Source organism: Camelus bactrianus, chromosome 22 (assembly GCF_048773025.1).
Source record: "Camelus bactrianus isolate YW-2024 breed Bactrian camel chromosome 22, ASM4877302v1, whole genome shotgun sequence".
NCBI classification, from domain to species: domain Eukaryota; kingdom Metazoa; phylum Chordata; class Mammalia; order Artiodactyla; family Camelidae; genus Camelus; species Camelus bactrianus.
In genome coordinates, this window is record NC_133560.1 from 21,440,777 (window position 1) to 21,462,151 (window position 21,375).

Sequence of the window (21,375 nt, forward strand, 5' to 3'; positions counted from 1 at the left end):
TTCAGTCTCATTTCTTTTTCTTGTCTAGTTGTGTTGACTAGCACCTCCGGACAATATTAAGTTATTGGAGGAGGTGGGTGTACTATGGGCATCCACCCCACCTCACTTTCTTCACTTTGATGGTAGAGCTTCCATTATTTGCCTATTAAACTCAATATTGCCTTTGGCTTGGGATTTTTTTCAGTTAAGTGAGGAAAATATCCATCAATTACTTATTTCTAATTAAGAGGCTATGAGTAACTGATGCTGTGAACAGTACAAGGTACCGTTTAACCCTATGATTTTGTTTCCTGCTGCATTAATGTGGCTATTAAAAGGCTTCCTAATACTCAGCCATCCCTGAGTCACAAGCATGATGAGCCTCCTTATGATCTATATTTAAAAAGTTGCCACTAGATTTTCAAAAGGTTTTAAAAGCTGCCACTGGAGTTTTAAAAAGCTCTTCCTGGTGTTTCACACCCATACTGATGGGGGGGGGGTGCAGTCCACGTGGGCAACTCTATGCATGTCCCACAGTTCTGGGAGTGGGGGCAAGCAGAACTCAGGACCTACAATCCCCTTGGACTCCTACTCCATGATCACTTCCAGGGTCCCAACTCCAATGCCAACCCAGTTCTTACCTGAAATGATCAGACTATGATGTGGGCAGGGAAGGGTCTCCATGATTCTCATGTGTTTGCTGAATGACTGTATGAAGCATCTACAATGTCCTGAGGTCTTAGGCTGTGGTGGTGGCTAGGCTAAATCCTGTCCCTGAATTATCACCTTCAGTCTCAAGAAAGGCCCACCAATGACACCCTTCCTCCAGGCTGACCTCCAGGCCTGGCCCTCCTCCTCCTCCACCCTCCAGGCCTTACCCTGGCTCCACAGTAATGTGTTTGGCTGTGACTGTATCACTTTAGGAGCTCCTACGGCCTCTAGGAGCCCTGCCTTGTCCAGTGTGGGGTGGGTATCGGGGGAATGGGAGACAGGTTTGCTGACTTACTGCCCCTACCCCTGCCCACTCTCTGCCTCCTCAGGCTGACCTCCTTCCTCCCTTGCTCATGTACTCTCTGTGGCTCTCCAGGGGCTCCAAGGGCCTTTCCATCTTGTTGCCCACTCCAAAGGGTACCCCCAGACAGGGTGGAGGGCAGAGAGGGGACAGGTGAGATGGATCAGGCCAGGTCTTTATTTGAGTTTGGGCATGATACGGATGAAGAGGATCATGCTGATGAATATGAAGCAGACAATAATAAGCATGGCCCAGAGCAGCCAGTTGACTGACTTCTGTGTATGTTGCTCCAACCTCTCAGATTCTGTCTTCAGCTTCTCCAGGTTCTGGTCAGCCATCTTGAGTGAGTGTGACAGGGTCTATGGGTGAGGTGGGGAGAGTGTCAATAGGACCAGGTCCAAGTGTGGCTTCTCCCTACTGCCCTGGGGGCAAATCTACACCTCTTGGCCCTTGCTGGGAATGCCATTTTTGCCTTCTACCAGACTCCTACTCATCTTGCTAAGCGCCAGCCATAATGCCCTTCTGCTGGGAAGCCTTCTCTGATGCCCCAGGGCAGAGGCTTTAGTGTTCCCATAGTCCTCATACCTGGTTGTCCTTCTTGATGACACTCTGGGCAGCCAGTGTGTTGGTCTTGAGGCTCCGGGCCAGGCCTAGCATCTCCTCCGCCAGCTTCTCCTGGAGGTTCTGGTGTCGCTGCAGGACGAGGTCTAGCTCGGCTGCTGACTGCTTCTCATCCCCTGGCCTGGGCCCTGCCACCCCACTGACCCCACAGATGGGTGGACAGCGGGGTATGAGATGGGGAGGAGGAAGGAAGAGACTGACATGTTCTCCAGGAAACCAGAGGTTATGGTTCCAGCCACTGCCCTGTTTGGGGCTATTTCCCCTTTTTTGCTTTGGCTTCTGGGAAGCACATCCTCAGAAATGGCTTTTGATTGGTGGTTTAGATGCTTGTGGTGGCACCTCAGTGGCCCAAGATTTGTCTAGCCCCCTGCTCTCTAATGCTGCCCCAGCCTGAAGATACTCACGTTCTCTTCCTCACGTCCAGTTCAGGCTCTGGAAGCAAAACAGGCCAAGCAGGAAGAAGGAGAGAGTTGCGTTTGCTGTTTTCCAGCTTCCTGACTATTGCCTGTGATGTGTCTGTTACTCAGAATGCCGTTTCCCATCTTGTCTGCTGCCCGGTGGGCTCCTGATCATACTTCAAAGCATTCTTTTCTAGGAAATGTTCCTCATCTGGGCACCCCTAGGCCCCAGGTCCTTCCCTCTAGCCAGACTTGGCCCCTTGGGCTGGGAGTGTCCAGCTTGGTTTCCTCTGGGGGAACCCTCCTCTGTCCTGGCACAACCCCCCACCCCCGCCCAGGCCTAACTCGGTAATGCCCCTGGGACACTCTTCCTTGGGCTGTGGAAGACCCTGGGGGAGTTAGGTTAGGCATGAGGGAGGTGGGGCTAAAAGGACACATGTCTGTACCAGGCCTGGAGTCCTGTTTGGCTCAGGCTGACTCACCTCCAGTAGAGTCCTGTGGGAAAAAAGGGAGAAGCACGAAGTCACCTACCTTGCCATGCCCCCAGACCTGTCCTTTCTGCTCTCAGAAACTCCCCATCCTCAGTCAGGGCCCTGGGCAAGTCTCGTGATCTCTGGGACTCAGTTTCCTAATCTATAAACTGCTAACAACAGCTCACATTTTGAAGGATTTAGCTGAGCCACATAAAGTGCTGATAAAGGTATTTGTCATCCTGTTTTTACCGATGAAAATCTACATGTGACAAGGCAGGAGCCAAACTTTGCTCTAGGTCAGCTCTGGAGCTTAACTGGAGATGTGACATTTTTGTCCCATACCAAGCTCTTATTTATCTAGCAAAGCCTTGGCCACAAGTCCTCTCTGTTGGGAAGCCTTGTAAGATGGTCCAGGGAAGAGACTGTTGGGCCCCATAGGATCCCTGCACCTGACAGAATTTGTTGTTCTAACTACCCCAGGCTCTGAGTGCCTGTCCCTGATCGAAGCATCCCAGGGACCAGGGAGGGAGCCCTACCGTGCCTAGCAGCTCACTCCGCATCTCACTGGTGTACCGTGCCCGTGACTGTAGATGCAATGTCTTTGTGGCAGGCACCCGTTCCTTGGCTGTGGTTGGCACACGGCCAGGGGCCAGGAACTGGTTGGCTAGTGCCTTCTCTGAGGAGGAGGTCTGCAAAAGAGGGTAGAGGGGTCACCTGAGGGTCAGATCCCAGGTGAGCCTGATGAAGGCTGAGGAGGCAGAGGTGCCCCTGCTTACCAGCTTCTCTGCCTGCAACATCCCCTTCAGAAAATCTACCTTGCGAGAATATTCATTGATCACCTCTGAGGCCGGTTTGCTGGAAGGGGAGAAGAGGAAAAGGAAAACCTGCCCACTGTCCCCAGTTCAGGGAAGGGTCTTAGCAGGGAACGGAGACCAGGGATCCCCCAAGGGATGCTGGCTGCCTGGACTCTACTTCTCTGCCCCAGATTTGAACCACCTGTGGCCGCTGGCACTCACCTCGCCTGGGCTTTCAGGGCCTGCAACATATCCTCGAGGGCTCCCACGTACTGGGGATGAAAAGTGGGGTGTTACCCTAGTCCACACCCTTCCCACGCCGGTCCCACTCAGATAGGTCAGAGCCAACAAGGGGCGGGGCCATGACTAGGACAGGGCTGCAAATGGGAGGAGTCAAGTGTCAAGGAGGCGGGACCAGCTGAGCCCCAAGGAGGAGGCGGGGGAGCGTCAGGTGGACGTGGTTGAGCTAACCGGAAGGGGCGTGGCCACGGTGGTAAGCCGTGGGGAATAGGGCCTGATGGCGGCTAGATTCGGGCATCGCCGTCCGGGATGCCGGCTCTACGCGGAAGGGCGGGCTTTCCTCACCTTTTCCAGACGCCACTCGTCCGGGTCCCGCCTCTCCGCTGCCATCGCCTCGCACCGGCACAGCAGCCGCACCAGGTTCAGCTCCAACCGCGACGCTGCCATCACCACCCAGAGGTACTCCGCCCCTTCCGCCGGCGCCATCTTAAGAGGTGGCGGAAGTGCCTTCTGTTGGCCTCCTTCCGGGCGGAAGTGCACTGCTCGTTTGCTGTTCCATCCTTGTTTGGGGCGGCGGAAGTAATGTCTTGTTTTAAAGAGAGGCGCCATTCCGTCCTTATTTACTCAGGGCTGAGTCGCTCGCTCATCCTCACGAACATCTTCCGGATTGAAAGGACCGAGTCCTTCGGTGTCAGGCCCACGTGCAACGCAGGACATGCTTGTTACTTTCCCCCTGCTCAGAATTCTCCCCGGTCCAGCCTGGGTTCTTCCCACACCGAACTCTTACGTATCCAGGCACTCTTCCCTGGATTCTCCCGGAGGAGAGGCCCTGATTTGGGACTTCGGAATCTAAGACTTAGAAGCCACTGCAAACTTCTGCAACTATGATTTCCGCTCCCAGCCTTGACTGACTCCACCTCCCACTGTGGACTTAGGCGAGTTTAACATTTTCTGGGTCTGTTTCCTCCCTTGGGAAACAGGCAGTGTGGCAGTGACACGGGCTAGCCCTGGGAGCAAGAGGTGGGGCCGGGTCACCCCTAATGCCCAGGACCCTGTGGACAGAACCCCACGTGGGTCCCCAGGAAGCCAAGGCCCCTTGTACGAGCCCCCCGTCCTGGAGTGGACAGGGTGAGGACGGGGATTTCACAGAGACTGAAGTCTAGCGTGCAGCCCTCAACCATCTTCCCATCTGTGTGTCAGGATCACACTGGTGGGCCTGGTACCCGTAAAGTACCACGGAGGAGACTAAACTCAAGAGTATTGATAAAGGGGGACTCTAGAGGCCAAGATAGGGCAGGGTCTGAATCCCAGCCCTGCCCCATCCCAGCTGTGTGGCCTTGGACAAGCCTGCCAACTCCTCAGCATGTGCCATCTAAACTCAGGTTTTTTTGGAGTCTCCAACTCTCCTGCCCCCAAGGGCTCCACCTGCCAGCCAGTTCCCACAACTGCCCATCTGACTGCAACCTGCGAGCTCCTCTGCTGGGGGTGGTGGTAGTAGTGGTTCTGATTCTAGTAGGTCCACCAGGAACTGACTACCCACCCCTCTTCCCCGCAGATGGCTTCATCAGCTGACATTTAAGCCCCTGCTGGGGAGAGGCTAGGTGTGACAGGAGGCAGCTCCCAGGATCAATAAACAAGCCCTTATAGCAAAGCCCACCTCCCTTGTGTGAAGAGTATGTGTGAAATTCCAACAGCAAAGTCTGCTGGAGGAACAAGGGAGGTCCTCCTAGGCAAGGAACCCAATCCCCTGCCTGCACCCCGCTTGGCTGAGGCCATGATGGGGCTGACCCCCACCCGCTATTCCCACCCAGAGCCGATCTGAGTAGGAACTGCAGGCAGACACCTCTCAGGCACTTTTTCTTTATTTCATGTGGCCTCTGGGTGCCTCTGGTCCCAGACCTGTGGCCATGTGTTCAGGTGTCTGGAGAGTGGGCTGAGCCTCAGAGGGGAGCCCCACTCCAGAGATGCCAGAGGCCTAGGCTGTCACTGTTGACTTGTAGGGACGTACAACCCCAGGCCTTGCCCTCCCCACCCATGAGTGGTCCTGAACTTCGGGCTCCTGTTCTGCCACACTGGGCGGACAGTGCCAAGGGCGGCCTCCTCTGGCTTCCTGGGTCCAGGTCACAGTAGACAGAGAAGTGATGGCCACATTCGATTCGAGTCGAGTCTCCCTAGGATGTGAGGTCTATGGTACCTGGATGGAGGCTGCCTACCACCTCAGGTCCTGGCTCCAGCCAACAGTCATCATCACGGAAGGCTCCACTGCTCCCTTGAATGCACATTGGCCAGGTGGCCACTGGCTGGACCAGAGTACGAGTCCAAGACAGACTTGGGGTAGTAAGGTGCCCCAAGTGTCCAAACAATTCATGCAGAGTCCTGGCCCTCAGACTGCCCTCCAAGCTATCCCTCAGCGTGGGTCTGAGCTTATGAAGCTTGATGGCTGTGTGGGCTTTGCTCTGAAGACTCATGTCCAGGTTATAAAGGAGATGCAGGGCATTAATAAAAAGTTTGTACGTACACATATAAAAAAACAATTTGGTCTTCTGTTAAGGCTGTTACAGTTTAACGTTATGTAAACCACGCACAAAGAAAAAGTTACCGTAAAAACATACAAAAGGGGAGTTGGGAGATGCCAGGCTGCCCGCCATGATTCAGTGCTCTGGGCGGGCGCCTCTGTGCGACATGGGGGCTCAGCAAGGGTGGCTGGGCTTCCGCCAGCCTTTCCCTGCCTGGACTCACTTGGAGCCAGTGCCCACCTCGCATCGCTCTTGGAGCTTTTCATTCCGGATCCTTCTCAGACCACTGAATGCTGACTCTGGAGCGCTGGTGCCTAGCTCTGGCACCAGGCCATCCTTGGACGTGTGGACTCCAGCAGCTGTGGGCCCTCAGCCATTGGCTTGGCCCGAGGCTGGGGGCAGGCAGTAGGTCGGGGGGTCTGAGTACCTCCGCTTGGCCCCAGGTGGCCGGTCATCCTTGTCCAGAGGCTCCTGAGTGCCCTGAGCGGGCAGGTGAGCACTGGGTGTGATATACACAGAGTGTACCTGGTCCGGGCGGCGGGCAGGCGGCTCTCGGCGCCTCACTAGGGCAGCAGCTTCCTGGGCACCCGGCACCCGGCCAGGGAGATAGGAGGGCAGGCCGGGCGGGAGCTTGATGTTGGTCGTGGGCATGATGGGGGTCCGCCGGGGGGTCTTCACTCTGACCGTCAAGAAGGACGACGGCCTTCGTCGAGGAGGGGTGGCCGCCTCAGGGAGGGGGCTCGGGGTGGGCGCGCCAGGGCAGGGGAGAGCAGGCGCGGGGGGCCCTTTTGAGAGACAGATGGCAGGGTTACTGCAGCCTCAGGGCCAGCAGATGGACCCTCGCCCTGGGGCCTTCTGGGTGTGGATACGGGAAGGAAAAAAGCTGACGCTACCTTAATACTGACCTTCCGAGGCCCCCCGCCCGGCCCGATCTTCCAACAGGCTCTCGGTGCTGGCTGATGTCTCTGAGTCCAGATTCTCCTCATCGGAGCCCCGAGGGTCCAGCTCCGGCAGCCGGTATGTGATGTCCTCCCTGGGGATGGGGGGGGGGTGTCACAATGTCCAAGGCTGTTCCCATAATGAATGATCACCCCATGGAAAAGTGCCAGGCCAGTAGGGGACAGAGTAGATCATCCTGGTCCTGGATGGGACCCCAAACCTGAACCCAAAAGCACACTGGGCCCCAAATGCCCTCAGCTCATGTGAGGAAGGTGTCAGGCTGCCGAGGGAAGCCAGGCACCTGGCCTAGTACTGAGCTAGTGAAGAGCTCTTGCCTCACGACCTTTGCACATGTCACTCCCTCTGCCTGAAATACCCTACTCTAGTCCTAAGACTTGGATGCCCAGGTGGCCCGAATTACACCTGTTCTCCTGGCATAATTTTTTAACAGCATCTTCCTTCATACTTCCATCTTGACCAGACAACAAAGTAGGGGGTTGCCCTATCTAAGGCCAACTTTAAGACAAAGTTCAGGCATCACCTCTCCATTGCCCTTCTCTCCCTATGGGCCACCATGGTTCCCTGTGGTCAAGCAGGGGTTTTAAACAGAGCCCTAGGCTGTGTTTTAGGACAGCAGCACCCCATGAGGTGGGCACTGGACCATGGGACTGAGTCTAGTCTGTCAGCCTCCTAACAGCCAGATACCCAATAGTGGAAGGGCCAGACACGGCGGCCAAGGGTGGCAAGGGGTCAGAGAGACACTTGCTTCTCCTCCTTGATGGATTGGATCCGCTCGATGAGGATCTCCTTCTCCCGATCCTCATCACCACCAGCCACTTCCTCCTCCGGCAGCACCCCCAGCTCCTCCAGGCCACCACTGCTGCTCCCTCGGGTCTTAGGGCTCTTGATCTGCAAAGAGAAGCGGCAGGTCTGGCCAGCCCCTCTGGTGGGTGTGGGTCGGTGCTCACAGGAAGAGAGGGTGGTTGGAGCAGCTCTGGGAAGGTTAGTTCTGACGTGGACAGCTAGGCTTAGTGAGGCTCTCCGGGGATCATGCAGGGACCGGGTGGCTGGCACTTGGCTGATTAGTCATTCTCAGCACAGGCAGTCAGCAGGCAACGGGCCTCCCCCAGCATGCACTTCCGGAAGGTTAGGACATGCTTGGTCTATCCTACAAGGACCCTAGGGGGCCTGAGGGGAACCTCAGCATGCACTGCACTGGGAGACATGTGAGGAGGACCCCCATACATGTACATACCAGGACCCCCTCATAGGGAGACGAAAACCCCAGTTTGAGAGGCCATGGCTGGGGGAGAGATGAAGAGAGGGTGACCACAGGGCCATGACCAGGACATAGGCACTAGTCATGGGCACAGAGCCACATCTGATTGCAGGGACAAGGACAGGGTCCTCCTACAGGAGCCCAGGACTGGCTCCTTATGCCTCCACCCCCAAGTGTGAGGCCTCTTCTGGTGTGGGAACATTTCCTTGTGGGCGGGACCCAAGTCAGCAAGGGACGTGGCTGGAGGATGGCCAGAACCACCACCAAGTGGGTGACAGACCCCCCACTCCTGAGAGGGGCAGCTGGCCTCAGGCGAACTAGGACGGTGGTCATTTGCCCAAGGTGAGGAATCGGCCCCAGTTCAGGCTGCCTGTGGCCAAGCGTGTGCTGGGAGTATGCACTGGGCGGAGAAGCGAGACCACGCCCAACACCCAAGCCCCGCCCACTGGCCACTCCCACCGATGCCCCGCCCTGCGTTGCTCACAGCGTTTTGTCGCAGGAGAGAGAGCCTTCGGAAGGCGATGCTCTCAGCAGCCTCCAGCTGGTTGATCTCCTCCATCTTCACCTTGTACTTCCTCATCTGTTCTTTGATGAGCATCTCTACGCACCTGTGGAGAAGGCGACTCAGCTACTGCCCCGGGGAGGGCCCGCGTGGGGGGCCTGGCGCCTAGGGAGGTGCTGGCCAAAGACTGGGGCTTGATGGCTGAGCCAAGAGACCCAGAGACCAGGCAGGGCTACGGACAAGGCGGTGGCTCCCACTGCAGCCCCAGCTCACTCACTGTGTGACCTCGTGCAGTTCACTCCACCTCTCTGCGCCTGAGTCCCTCTCTTAATAACAAGCCTCCTTGTTTGAAGGAGGAAGCACAGTACCATGGATCACAGTGAACTGACCCCTCAGGAGCCCTGCAGGGTGGGGCTTGCCCCACCTCACACAGTACAAGGTGCTGGGAGGCTGGGAGATTTGTCCCAGGGGCTGCAGGCAGCTGGCCCCAAGGGCTCTGGAAGTGTGCTGGGACCCAGGCACACCTGCTCAGTGGTCAGGGCCAGCCTGAGTAGTCAGTACTGGGGAAGACTCAGCCTGGAGTGGTCAGTACCCAGGAGGACCCAGCCAGGAGTGGGACTCAACCAGGAATGGTCAGTCCGGGGTGGGGAGGGTGTAGTGGGACAGGACGGACTCAGCCTGGATGGAGAGGCCGTCTGGTTCAGGTTTCATATGACCACATAAGAAAAAAAGGACCAAAGAAGTACTGGAAGAGACTGGAAGCAAATCTGTCCCCACCACCTCGCTTCCCAGGTAGTGTGGGGGCCACACTGGGCTCCTCTCCTTTCTGCCTGACAGCTGCTGTTTGTGAATCTCGAAGGGCATGGTCTGGGGTACATGGCATGCTGTCCTGTTGTCAGGCATAGCTCTCAGGCCTTCCCGTGTTTCCCTCGTGAAACCACCTAGGGCGACACGTTTTATTTTTATAAATCGCAGCCTGAACAATGCCGCCTTAGTGACTGATGTCTGATGACCTCCTCCTCAGTTCTTTTGAAGAACTTTTGAAGATCGTTTACGGGGAAAAAGCACCTTGAGACAATTGCTTCTGTTGGCTGCTGGCTTCACTGTCTGCTCCTCACCCTCAAAAGAACTGGGAAGTAACATTCTTGCTGCCTGAGGAGAGATGCTGACATGTCTCCACCTGGGTCTGGGTGCGTGTGCCCCACGATGCGGCCATAAGGCTGGGCTGCCTCTTGTCCCTCATCTGTCAGAAGAGTCCCGCTTGCCGCTGGGACTCTGGACTTTGCTAGAAGTTCTGTTTTAGTACAAAAGTCACGATGCTCATTAGAAAAGAAAACTAGAGAGACCAAATGAAGTCCACTTAGGACCCCAGTGCTCAGGACACCTGCTCGGGCCGTTGTGACCTGGTTTGTTCTTCCAGACTTTTGTCTGCAGGCACACTGACACACTACTGAGGCTAAGCCGTCCTAGGATTCTGGAGCAGGCTCTCCTGTTTAGTTGTGGGGTCCCTGGCGGGGCTGCCCTGAGCACATGGTGGGGGCGGGGGGCCCACTGGTCCTGGTACTCACGTGGTGATCTTGAGGACGTCCTTCATGCTGGTCAGGGGGTCCGAGTTGTCAGGGCAGCGCAGGAGGCAGGGTGCGAAGATGATGGCTAGTGCACTGGGTGACATGCGGTTCACGTCCTCGAGCAGGGCCACCCTGTGCAGCAGGTGTTAGTCAGGGGGTGAAAAGGGAGCCCCAAGACCAGAGTCCAGAGCCCAGGGGTTACTGTAGCCGGGAGGTAAGAAATGCTCGCTTCTGCAGGACGGAGAGGTGCCACAAAGAAGCTGGGGCCCCCTCCTGGAACCCCCCCAAAACGGACTCATGCCCTGGTGTGGAGCCACCAGAGAACACCAGCCTAGAGAATGTGGTGGTGGGGCTCCCTCTGGGACGCCAGCCCCCCACAGAGAGTAGGCAGCAGCGGGGCAGGCACTTGCTTGACCAGGTGGAAGATGAGCCGTTCCAGGGAGTTATGGTTGGCCTCTGGCAGGTGCTCCAGGACAGCGTAGATGGCGGCCAGCTGCTCCTGCTTCTCTGGCAGCTCTAGGAGGGCCCAGGGTGTCAGCTCCCCGCAAGCCCCACCTCGACGGGCCTCAGGACACTGAGGAACCTCCCATGGTGTGGGGCAAGAATGCAAGGCCACAGAGGGGTCCTGGCCCCAGCCCGGGGCTCAATTTCTCAGCTGTGACCAGGATCCCTCCTCCCCGACTGGCCACAGCAAATGCATGAGGCTCTGATCCCCAACCGCTGCCTCACGCCACCCTTGCCACAGCTGTGGGACTCACCAACAGCGCGGAGGAAGTCTCCGTACTGGGCAAAGGTCATGAGGGGCTCGGGCAGCTCCCGCAGCCACTGCTTGAGCACCCCGGTGATAGCGTGGATGGGAAAGTTCTCCAGTTTGACTGCTGTGGGGTCTGTCGGGAGGGCGGGGGCCCAGTGAGCACAGTGAAGGCAGGAGGGCTGAGCTTTGAGCCCTACGCGGTGTCCACTGGCCCTTTGCACCTACCCGTTCACAGCCCCTATGTCCCACAGCACCCACCCGTCTGCAGCGCCTGCCGGAGCTCCCTCGTGCGGTTGGCGGCCCCTGACTTGCGGTAGAGGCCCTCAGTGTACAAGCCGTGCATCTCCACGTGTTCTAGGAGCTTCTCCAGCACGATGGGCACCGAGACTTTGTCGCTGGTCAGGCTATCCACGCAGACGCCAAAGTGGCCTGGCTCAGTGCCTGGCTCGATCTGCAATGACGGGGATCCAGGTAGGGGTCAGGCCTGGGCTGGCTGTCCTCCCTGTCACCCCCCAGGCCTCCTCTGTGGCCTCTGTCCCTCTCTGGCACAGCTGCCAGGGGTGCCAAGCTGTGGAGGTTGCTTGATGGCCACTGGCAGTGGGTCCCTACGTGAAGACCCACAGCTCCCTTGGAGCAGCGAAACCCGGCTCATGCTGCAGCCTGTGCACTCAGAACCCCACTTCCCTGATGTGCAGGGTTGGGGGGCTTCCCTCCACTTGGAGGAGGGAGGAGCAGGGCCAGGGTCTGAGGTGCACACACAAGCCTGGCCCCTGCCCTGGGGGGCCTCTTAGAGCTCTGACAGGATGGGGGTATGCTCTGCTGCGGGACCAGTCCCTCCTGCCAGCTCCCTGTTCCCACCTGACACCTAGCTTTGGCTTTGTACCCAGCACACTCTCTTCCAAGTCTCTCAGAATGGCCTCCCCCAGGGGTTCTGGAAAGTTCCTAGCCTCAGCGGGCTCACCTTCTTCCCACTTGTGTAAGAGCAGTAGGTCTGAATCTTGTGCACACACTTCTTGTGGCAGGTCATCTTGCACACTAGGAAATCACGGTTGAGAGGGGAAGAGGGTGGTCACCAGCAGCACATCAGGGACCCCAGGTTCCAGTGGCTGCCTGTCCCTCTGTCTCAGGACAGTGACAACTGCCTGGGTAGTTATGATGGATGTGACATGGCGGGCTGCTCCTCACAGCCCGCCAAGGGGAGAGGAGGTTACTCTGGCCTGATAAAAAAAAGAGTCAGCCCTGACTAGTCCTGGCAGGAAAACAGATGGGCCAGAGGCCTGCTTGACCCAGCCTGGGCCTCTGGGGGCTGCTGGTTCCCATCTGAGTTTGGCCACCTCCTGGCTGCCTGACTGTGGGCCAGTTGGGTCATCATGGGCTGCACCTGCCTCTTGAGGTCCCTGTGGGGACTGACTGGCCTTGCCTGGCACATGGGGCAGGGGCCGGCAGTTCAGGTTGCAGGAGCAGTGTGAACAAAGGCTGGGACGTAGGACACAGGGTGACCTTCCCAGGGATGCGTGTAGAACGGAGGCTGCAGAGTTGGGTGAGGGCCTCAGGGTTAGTTGAAAACCCAGCCCTGCCCCAAGATGACTGTGCGAGATTTGAGTGAGTAGGGCAGTATTCTGGAAAGATCTGCCCTTAGCTGGGGTGAAGGCCCCAGTGCATGATGAGGAGCTGGGGACATGGTGGGGGGTCAGGGAGTGTGGGGTGGGAGTCAGGGCTGGGGGTAGGAGGGATCAGAGAGTGCAGTGGGGAGTTGGGGGCATGGTGGGTTAGGTTTGGTGGAAGATCAGAAGTCACAGTAGGGAGTGGAGGCGTTGCTGAAGGCTCGGGGGGTGGGGAGATCGGGGGCATGGTGGGTGATCAGGGGTCGGGGAGGGGCACTCACCACTGCACAGCAGGGCCTTGTCCATGAGCCAGATGTAGGAGAGACACTGCTCGCACGACTGCGGGATGCTCACCTGGTAGCTGGCGAACACATGCCCGTTGTGCTGCTGGACCTGGAGCAGTGGAGGAGGGAGCCAAGTGGGGAAGGTGGACCCCCAGTGGGGTGGCCCAGGGGCCACTCAGGGCCTGCGGCATCTCAGGACCAGGGGCCACTCACTCATGACAGGCTGGGCAGGAAAACACGCTCACCCACATGCACGTGCACACACACACACACACGCTCATACCTGTGTGCACACACATGTGCGCACACATACTCACAGCGCGTTCCTGCTTTCGTTTCTTCTTCTGCGCTTTGCTCTGCTGTGAGGGAGCAAAAACGCCAGGTCTGTGCGGGCCCCTAGGAACGCCCCCACCCCAGCAACGCCCTGGTGCTAGGACCCTTGCCTGGAGTGGCAACACCTACCTTGGGAGGCTCGAAGTCGTTCTTGGTGTGCCCGCGGGTGAACTCGTCCAGCAGCGACTGGAAGAGGTTGAGGACCAGGTTGGGGTCCTTCTCACCGCGCTCGGCCGCCAGGTTGCTCACGACGATCTGGTAGTTCTCCATCAGGTCCTTGTAGCCGACATGGATCTTCCCATTCTGTAGGAAGGCAGGGTGTGACCCCCAAGGGACAGACAGAAGCGCGGGGGAGGTGCCCAGGGGAGGGCATGGGGGTCGCCGTGGAGACCCTCCCTGTGGCTGGGGGCTCCACGTACAGGGACGGAGTACATGGTCTTGAGGTTGCTCCTGAACTTCTCGGTGGCTTCGATGAACAAGCTCTCGATGGCAGACTTCTGGGAACGCAGGTCGTTTATCTGGAAAGGGAGGGAGAGGCGCTGACCCCATATTGCCTTGGGCTGGGCATCTGGGTGGTCACCGCTCTGCCCTGTCCCGAGTCCCTCCCTGGCTGTCCTGGGCCTTCAGGGAAACATTTGGGCTCCCTTGCCAACCCTGGTCTCTCTGCGTCACTTACTGTGGGTGCTGAGCAGCACCCCTGACCTCCACACACCAGATGCTGGTGGCGCTCCAAAAAGTCTGCAGATGTTGCCAAGTGTCCCCTGGGGGCAGGCTCACCCATCGTTGAGAACCACTGGTTTAACTGGGGCCCTTCCTGCTGTCCCTCACAGGTGCTCGACACCTGGCTGCACCCCAGGACTGGGGCTGCCTCAAATGGCCTGATCATTTCGTCACATTTCTACCCTCTGAAGGGTGTCCTAACCCTTACTGTCCCTGTCAGCCTGCCACTGTCCCCCTCTGAAGCTCTCAAATGCCGCTCTGTTTGCTGTGGGGCTGCCTGCCGCCAGGACTGCGAATACCCTGAGTGCAGGCCACAGCTGCAGTTAAGTGCTCCATCACTGCCTTGAACAGAATGTATCCTGTAAAAGTGTATTCTAAATAAAAGAATTTGTTTTGGGTCAGCCATGGCTGAGGGGCAGCCTGGGGGCAGGCGGGTGTGTCCGGCGCCCTGCTGGGAGGGTTATTCTGGATGCCAGTGTTTCCTCACGTGGAGAAAGTGAGCAGCCGCCCAGAGGGGTGCTGAGAGACGGCACACTGAGTGCGTTCAACAGCACAACTCAAACTTCCTGGGAAGGAACCGCCGGATAAAATGCTTCTGCTGCGAGGAGAGTGTAGCTCAGTGGTAGAGTGTGTGCTTAGCATGCACGAGGTCCTGGGTTCAATCCCCATCCCCAGTGTACCTCCATTCAAAAAAAAAAAAGAACAATAAAAAAAGTTAAAATAAATAAAGCAAAAACCTCTAAAAAATGCGTCTGCTGGGCGCCCAACCCACGTGTGACTTGTTGGCATGCGCTAGACAAGTCCGATGGGGCAAGTCCCAACTTCGGCTGGGACAGTCTCACATGTTCTGTGCAGCCCCCGTGATAAGACACACATTCTGCAGTGAAATAGAAGTATCCTCACCAAGCAAGATTAATGTCGGCTACAAGTGATCATGAACCCTGGCCGGGTTTTGCAGAAAGCCAGCTGATGCCAAACTTAGGAACCAGCATCTCGATATTCCCAGAACTTGCCACATGTGCCAACTGTGGACCTGGACTTTCTGTTCCCGCCAGGTAAGGATTTTGGTGTGACGGTTGGGAAAGCCCTGCCAGGTTGTGATGGCCCTCTGGGAGGGCCTCGGGGCTGCTCTGCCTGAGCCCTGCCCCCCCAGCACCCAGGCCCGGCCCGGGCGGCCCACCTTGTTGAGCAGGAACTCGTCGAGGTACTTGAGCTCGTTGGCGTTGGTGATCTGGCGGAACACCGACTCCCGCCACTTCTCTGACACCGTGATTTTACCGATCTTGAGGTTTCGGTTCTTCTTCCCTTTGCCTCCTGGCTCCTTGGTGTGCTTCTCGCCCAAGGTGTGGCGGTGCTGGTAGCCGGAGGGGGCTGTTGGGGGGAAGGAGAGGCTGGTAAGAGCTGGTTCCTGGGGAGGATGTGGGTTGGCCTCTGGGGCGTGGGCTGGGCCCCGCCACACATAGAGATCAGTGGCCAGAAAGTACCTCTGGGGGTGGGGACTAGCCCTGAAGCCTGTGACTGGGGCTGGGCCCACAGCTACTGACTTAAGGCTGCATCTGGGGATGGTCCTCAGGGGCCCCGGTGGCTCTGCTGTCTGTCCCTGAGGCTGCGGGCGACCCACCTTCTAGGTTCTTCTTCATGGTGGTGGCTTCCAGCACGACGTGCGCAGGTGCTGTGTTCTCCATCTCCTCTGCGCCCTCCAGGCTGTATTTCTTATCCTTGTTCTTATGCAGGAAAAGTCTCTTAAATGTGGATCTGTAGGAGAAAGTAAGCCTTAAGCCTCAGGAAATGAAAGCAGACGTGAGGCCAAAGGAAGGGTCAACTTACTGTAAAGAGAAATGGCCCCTTTGTTGGTTATCGGGATAGGGTGCTACTGCAAAGAAGGTGGAGCTGGAGTCACATGAAGGGGCAAGAGGCTGGGCAGATGTCAGGCAGAACCCCATTCTCATATATCTAAAAAAATTACTCCCTGCCCCCCCCAAAGTTTTCCCCCCTTAACAGAGGAACTGGGGATTGAACCCAGGACCTCATGCACATCGAGCATGTGCTCTACCACTAAGCTATACCCGCCACCCCGCTCCCCGCGAGATGTTTTTATGGGCACAAGGTTAGGGGAAAAAACCCAGGAAGAATAAACACCAAATCGTGTGCTGTGGATACTGGGTATGTAGTGGGGTGCATGGTGGTCCCCCAGAAGAGATGTCTGTGTTGAGCCTCAGGGCCTATGAGCGTGATCTTATTTGGGAAAAGGGTCTTTGGAGATATGACTAAATGCTACGGACTGAATGTGTGTGTCTGCCCCAAATTGGTATGCTGAAGCCTAACCCCCAACGTGATGGTATCAGGATGTGGGGCTTTGGGGAGGTGATTAGGTCATGGGGGTGGAGCCCCCAGGGATGGGATTGGTGCCCTTATAAAAAGAGACCCCAGAGAGTTCTCTCGCCCCTTCCACCATGTGAGGACACAGCAAGAAGGTGTCTATGAACCAGACACCTCATCTGCTGGCAACTTGATCTTGGACTTCCAGCCTCTAGTTCAGTCGGTGGTATTGTGTTACAGCAGCTTGAATGGACTAAGACACTGAGTGAAGGATCTCAAGATTCTCAATCATCCTGGATGGGCTCTAAGTCCAATGACAAGTATCTTTATAAGAGACAGAAAAAGAGAAGACACAGAGGAGAGAAGAACGCCATGTGAAGACAGAGGCTGAGACTGGGAGGATGTGGCCACATGCCAAGGAACACCTGGAACCTCCAAGAGCCTCTAGAGGGAGACACGGCCCTGCCTATACCTTGATCTCACACCGCTGGCCTCCAGAACTGTGAGAGTCAATCTATATTGTTTGAAGCCACCTCGTTTGCCTCTCACCACAGCCTGTTCATCACATTCCTCAGGCTGCTGTCCCATGTTTGAGTCACAGCTCCCCTGTCCCATGGCCTCACCTCTCTGCTCTGTGAACCGTCCAGAGCACTTTGGCAGGGGCTTTCTGGGGACAGAGCCTTGGCACAGATTTTGCTACGTAAGGACCCAGGAGGGGTTCCCAGGTCTGTGGACTGAGAGGAGGTGACCCAGGCTGTCTCAAGGCTTCAGTGGGAATCATTTCACCCTGATGCGGCCACAACCCGGGCTCTGGGTTTCTCTTCACGGAACTGTTGAGCAAACGCCTGCCCGACTGAGCTTGGTAAATGCCACTGGCTTAGGAGATCAGACTGTTCTGGGACTGGAGGACCTGGACACCCTGGGTGTCCTCTGGAGGCCCAAGCCCAACCACAAAGCCCACACCTACTTAGAGTCAGCAGAGACTGGGGACAGCCCTGCATCTGGGCCGGAGGATGCATCGCCTGACTTCTTCTTCTGGATGGCTGGCTTCTTGGTGCCTGGCTCCCCGTCCACGGTTTCGGCTGAAGGCTGTAGGAGAGCAGGGCTGGGTGAGCAAGGGCAGGTGGCCTCACTAGAGGGAAAGCGGGGGTCCCGGTGCCACTGTGTATTCTATCCACTGTTCCCTTCTGGTGGCACCAGGGCAGTGGAGGCGGAAGTGGACTTGGACCTTCAGGGGTGAGCGCTGCAGCCTGAACGTTTACCTGAGTCTTGGTCTGGGATGGGGACTGGAGGAGCTTGGAGACGTCACTCGTGGATAAGGAAATGCGCCTCTCCCTGCGAGATCACAGAAATGTGGCTTTTACTGATGAGGGTGGTAGGAGACATTTTGGGTTGTCGGGACTGCACTTGGGGGAGGGAGGTGCTATGGGCATCTGGTGGGAGGAAATCAGGGATGCTGCTCTGCACCCCACAGAGCCCAGGACGGCCTCTACCACAGAGGATAAGCCGGCCCCGCGGGTCTGCCGTGCTGAGGCTGAGAAAGCCTGCCCTAGCAGAAGGCCTGCATCTTTTCCAATTCTTCTTTCCTTTGGACAAGCAGGCCCCTGGGACAGATAAGGGGCTAGGGATTCAGAGTCACTGATATTTAGCTAACTAGGGCTTAGGCAAAGTGTGTCGAGAGCTGCTACTTCAACCTGGGTGAGTGCTGTCACCCCAACTTACTGATGAGGAAACTGAGGCCCAGGCAGGCTGGGGAGGGGAGGGCCTCAACCTGAGGGCCCACCTCCCACCAGGCTGGAGGCTTTTTGTGTGAACAGGGCTTGTTTTGGCCTCACCTTCCCCAAAACCTCCCCCTACCCCACCTCCTGTCTTCCTTCTTTGGGGCTCCTGCACACCTGTGGTCAGCTCTCAGGCACCGAGCTACTTAGGTGCTTACGGGATGCACGGTGCTGCCCTGGTCCTGCTGCCAGTCTTTGGCTGTGCGTCCCTGCAACCTGTCCGCCCACCCCAGCCCTCAGACAAAGTCGCGTGCGGGGCTTACTCTGTGGGTGTGAGGGCAGGCCCGATGGCCCGGTGCCGCTCACTGAGGTCCAGGGACTGGCTCAGCATGGCGCTAGGGCCAGCGGTCATCAGTTTCTTGCCCCGCCACAGCTCCACGGCGTTGGCCAGCCGCTCGGCATCTGAGTCTCGGTACCGCTGGATCTGGGTGGCACCTCCAGGGCTCTCAGGCCTGTCCTGGGCTCTCGGGCTGACCCCCAGCTTGCCTTTGTCCTTGGGAGTCTCTGGGGTGGCACTGGGGACCAGCATGCTGACCCTGCTGTCCAGAGCCAGGCTGGTGGGCCGTTCCAGGTGGCCGGGCCCGGGGCTCCTGCCCTGGGCTTCCTCCAAGACCTGGCTGCCTGGCATGGCTTGTGGGGGCCCTGTGGGCTGCTTTTTAGGAGAAGCGATCTCGGTCTCCGTCCCTGCTTCTGGAGGGGTTTCATCTTCTCTGCTCTCCTTTCTGTTTTCTGGGTGGCTTTCCTCGTGCTCTGGGGCAGCCCTCCTGGAAGGTTCTCGGAGGGCGTGCTCTTCCTTGTAGGACTGGATGTGTTTGTTCTGGAGCTTAACGTGCTCCAGCCCCCTCTGACGCCTCGACTCGCGCTTTTCCCGGCTGCTGGGCACTTTCTCGTGACTTTCGGCTGCGCTCCTCTGGGGTGGAAGCAGCTTCTCTGGGCTCGGGACCTCCTTCTCCGAGCTTGGGGCCTCCTTCTCCGGGCTCGGGATCTTCTCGGATTGGAAGCTCTCCCCCAGGGTCCCATCGCTGGGCCATGCCTCGGGCTCCGGCACCACCGGCTTGCGGTCCTCCGACATTTCTGGGCCCTGCGCCACCGGCTCGCGGTCCTCTGACAGTTCTGGGCCCTGCGCCACCGGCTCACGGTCCTCCGACAGTTCTGGGCCCTGCGCGGGCTCCTGCCTGACTGCCTGGCCCAGCCCGGCCTCGGTGGTCTTCTCCCTCGCTGCGGCTTGCTGGGTCTCCCTCTCCTTCTCTGCAGCCTTCTGCTTCTCCGCCACCATCTGGCTGAAGCTGGCATAAGGAAAGCAGAAGGGGTGGGTTCAGGAACAAAAGTGCGCGCCTCCGCCAGAATCCACCTAGGGTGTTGGGGACCCCTGTGCCATCTGCGGGGGGCGGGGGTGAGGAAAGGCTCCACCTCTGCCAAGAGGCGAGACCCCAGCCCTCAGAGATGCTTCTGGAAAGGCGACACCTCCTCAGCCAGGGCTGGGGGATACAGGGAGGGGCCTCCTGTTGTCAGAGCCACCTCTGCCGGGCTGGTTTATTGGGTCTGTTGTGGGAGGGATCTGTTAAGAAACCCCTGAATTCCTTTGGAGTTCCTTGTATGGTGGTTGCCTGAGCTTCATGTGTGAGTGTGGGGTGAGGGGAGCCCGCTGAGGGCTGGTCCCATTGGCCAGAGTCCTCCAGCTCTGAATCCAGGTGCTCCACCAACTGGCCCAGGGTGGGCAGGTGTAGTGGGGCGGCAGGGGGTGGTAATGTCCCTGGCAAAGACTGAGTGACACCGATGGCGACTTGGGGTTTTGGCAGTAGGTGCCGCCTACTGGCCCTGATCGTCTTTCTAGGGTCCCATGCACCCAGATGGTGAGATGTCTGCCGGCCCATGCTCAGCCTCCCTGCGTCCAGAGTGACATCCTGACAGCTCCACTGGCTGGATGGTATCTCGGGCAGCTCTCAGGTGGGGGCAGTGTTCTGGGGGGCAGGGAGTTCAGCCCTGTTCTGCTCACCTCTTGCGCTGCAGGTGACCCCGGCAGAGGCTCTGCAGGCGGATGATGCTCTGTCTCTGGCGCCGGTAGGCTACTCGCTGCTGGTAGCCCCTCCACGCGGCCTGGAGGTACACTGCCGCCTGCGTCCTCTCCAGTGCCCGGCGGACGCGGTAGGACCGCCAGCAGGCCTGAGAGTGGAGCGGGCATTCAGGGGCCGGGCACGTGTGACCCTAGCCACCTCCAGCCCTGGCCCCTTGGGGCCCTCCCTGTACCTGGATGGTGACAGCTGCCCGCCTCATCTGCAGGAAGTGCCTGCGCTCCAGCACCATCCGGAACCAGCTCTGCAGGAGCAGGATCTTGCGCACTACCTCCCGGTGCAGTGTCTCCTGCAGGGCCTGCCGCTCTGTCTCCTTCAGGAAAACCTGGTGGCAGCGTGCAGGCAGGTCAGCATGGCCCCAGGACCCCTGTACTCAGGAGGTCTGCCCAGCCCGCCCTGGGCGCGAGTGAGGCCAAGCTGGCGTGCTGACTGGCCTGACCAAGGGGAGCTTTTTTTTTTTTTTTTTAAATATATATATATTTAGATATAATTCCCATAACCTAAAATTAACCGTTTAAAGTGAACAATTCAGTGGCATTTAGTGCAGTCACAACATTGTGAACCCATTACCTCTACCTAGCTCTGGTACGTTTCCATCACTCCAAGGGAAACTCTGAATCTACTAGCAGTCACTTCCTAATCCCCATCTCCCAACCCCTGGCAACCCCTAATCTGCTTTCTGTCTCTATGGATTTCCCCGCTCTGGACATTTCATTTAGATGGGATCACACACTAGGTGCCCTTTGGGTCTGGCTTCTTTCACTCAGCGTAATGTTTTCAAGGTTCATCCACATAAACATGTATCAGGGCTGAGTAATGTTCCATCATGTGAATGGCCCACATTTTGTTTATCCGTCATCTGCTGACGGATACGTGGGTGGTTTCTACCTTTTGGCAATTGTGACTAGTGCCGCTATGAATGTACATGTTTGCACCTGTTTTCAAAGTTCTTTTGGGGCGATACCTAGGCGTGGAATTGCTAGGTCACATGGTAACTCATGATTAACTTGTTGAGGGGCTGTGAGGGGACTTTTCCTATCAGGTAAAGCCCTGGTGCGGAGCTCCAAAGACTGCAATGGTTACTGACTGGCCCCTGAACACCCCGTGCTATGGTGTGATCGTCCCTTCTACATGCGAGAAAACGAGAAATAGGCCTGATGCCCGAGCCCCTCACACCTCAGGTGTGCTCC

The 21,375-nt window shown here is 57.6% G+C and overlaps 2 protein-coding genes and 1 non-coding gene across 17 annotated transcripts in view; all 3 read right to left on the bottom strand.

Annotated features, from left to right (window-relative positions):
* Window positions 1-1,150: 1,150 nt before the first annotated feature.
* On the bottom strand, window positions 1,151-4,589 carry USE1 (unconventional SNARE in the ER 1). Of its 2 annotated transcripts, XM_010972111.3 has the most exons (8): window positions 3,863-4,581; window positions 3,500-3,549; window positions 3,260-3,338; window positions 3,020-3,172; window positions 2,493-2,505; window positions 2,017-2,044; window positions 1,577-1,751; window positions 1,151-1,350 (listed from the first exon to the last, which is right to left on the bottom strand). In XM_010972111.3, the coding sequence occupies exons 1-8, from the start codon at window positions 4,124-4,126 to the stop codon at window positions 1,168-1,170; spliced, it is 945 nt and encodes a 314-aa protein (XP_010970413.1). In that variant the 5' UTR covers window positions 4,127-4,581; the 3' UTR covers window positions 1,151-1,167. The 2 variants fall into 2 exon arrangements, with proteins under 2 accessions (XP_010970413.1, XP_045364191.1); XM_045508235.2 differs by lacking the exons at window positions 3,260-3,338; window positions 3,500-3,549 and having other exon boundaries at window positions 3,863-4,589.
* Window positions 4,590-5,363: 774 nt separating this feature from the next.
* The window catches only part of MYO9B (myosin IXB), an 83,772-nt gene continuing 67,760 nt past the window's right edge, over window positions 5,364-21,375 (bottom strand). For 7 of the 14 annotated variants that reach the window (XM_074350486.1, XM_074350483.1, XM_074350478.1 and 4 more), the window contains 21 exons: window positions 20,361-20,510; window positions 20,110-20,276; window positions 18,377-19,399; window positions 17,598-17,670; window positions 17,303-17,424; window positions 15,638-15,771; window positions 15,197-15,387; window positions 13,716-13,814; window positions 13,426-13,599; window positions 13,281-13,322; window positions 12,961-13,072; window positions 12,037-12,110; window positions 11,334-11,526; window positions 11,080-11,208; window positions 10,732-10,837; window positions 10,322-10,453; window positions 8,736-8,859; window positions 8,228-8,275; window positions 7,739-7,881; window positions 6,939-7,066; window positions 5,364-6,818 (listed from right to left, as the gene is read on the bottom strand). In XM_074350486.1, coding sequence (XP_074206587.1) covers window positions 6,403-6,818; window positions 6,939-7,066; window positions 7,739-7,881; window positions 8,228-8,275; window positions 8,736-8,859; window positions 10,322-10,453; window positions 10,732-10,837; window positions 11,080-11,208; window positions 11,334-11,526; window positions 12,037-12,110; window positions 12,961-13,072; window positions 13,281-13,322; window positions 13,426-13,599; window positions 13,716-13,814; window positions 15,197-15,387; window positions 15,638-15,771; window positions 17,303-17,424; window positions 17,598-17,670; window positions 18,377-19,399; window positions 20,110-20,276; window positions 20,361-20,510 — 3,780 coding nt within the window. In that variant the 3' untranslated portion in view covers window positions 5,364-6,402. Of the gene's footprint in view, window positions 6,819-6,926; window positions 7,067-7,734; window positions 7,882-8,227; window positions 8,276-8,735; window positions 8,860-10,321; window positions 10,454-10,731; window positions 10,838-11,079; window positions 11,209-11,333; window positions 11,527-12,036; window positions 12,111-12,960; window positions 13,073-13,280; window positions 13,323-13,425; window positions 13,600-13,715; window positions 13,815-15,196; window positions 15,388-15,637; window positions 15,772-17,302; window positions 17,425-17,597; window positions 17,671-18,376; window positions 19,400-20,109; window positions 20,277-20,360; window positions 20,511-21,375 lie in introns of all 14 variants that reach the window. The other 7 variants (XM_074350490.1, XM_074350477.1, XM_074350479.1 and 4 more) reach the window with 6 other exon arrangements.
* On the bottom strand, window positions 16,015-16,087 carry TRNAI-GAU (transfer RNA isoleucine (anticodon GAU)). Its single transcript has one exon. It is a non-coding gene; the product is annotated as a tRNA-Ile (tRNA).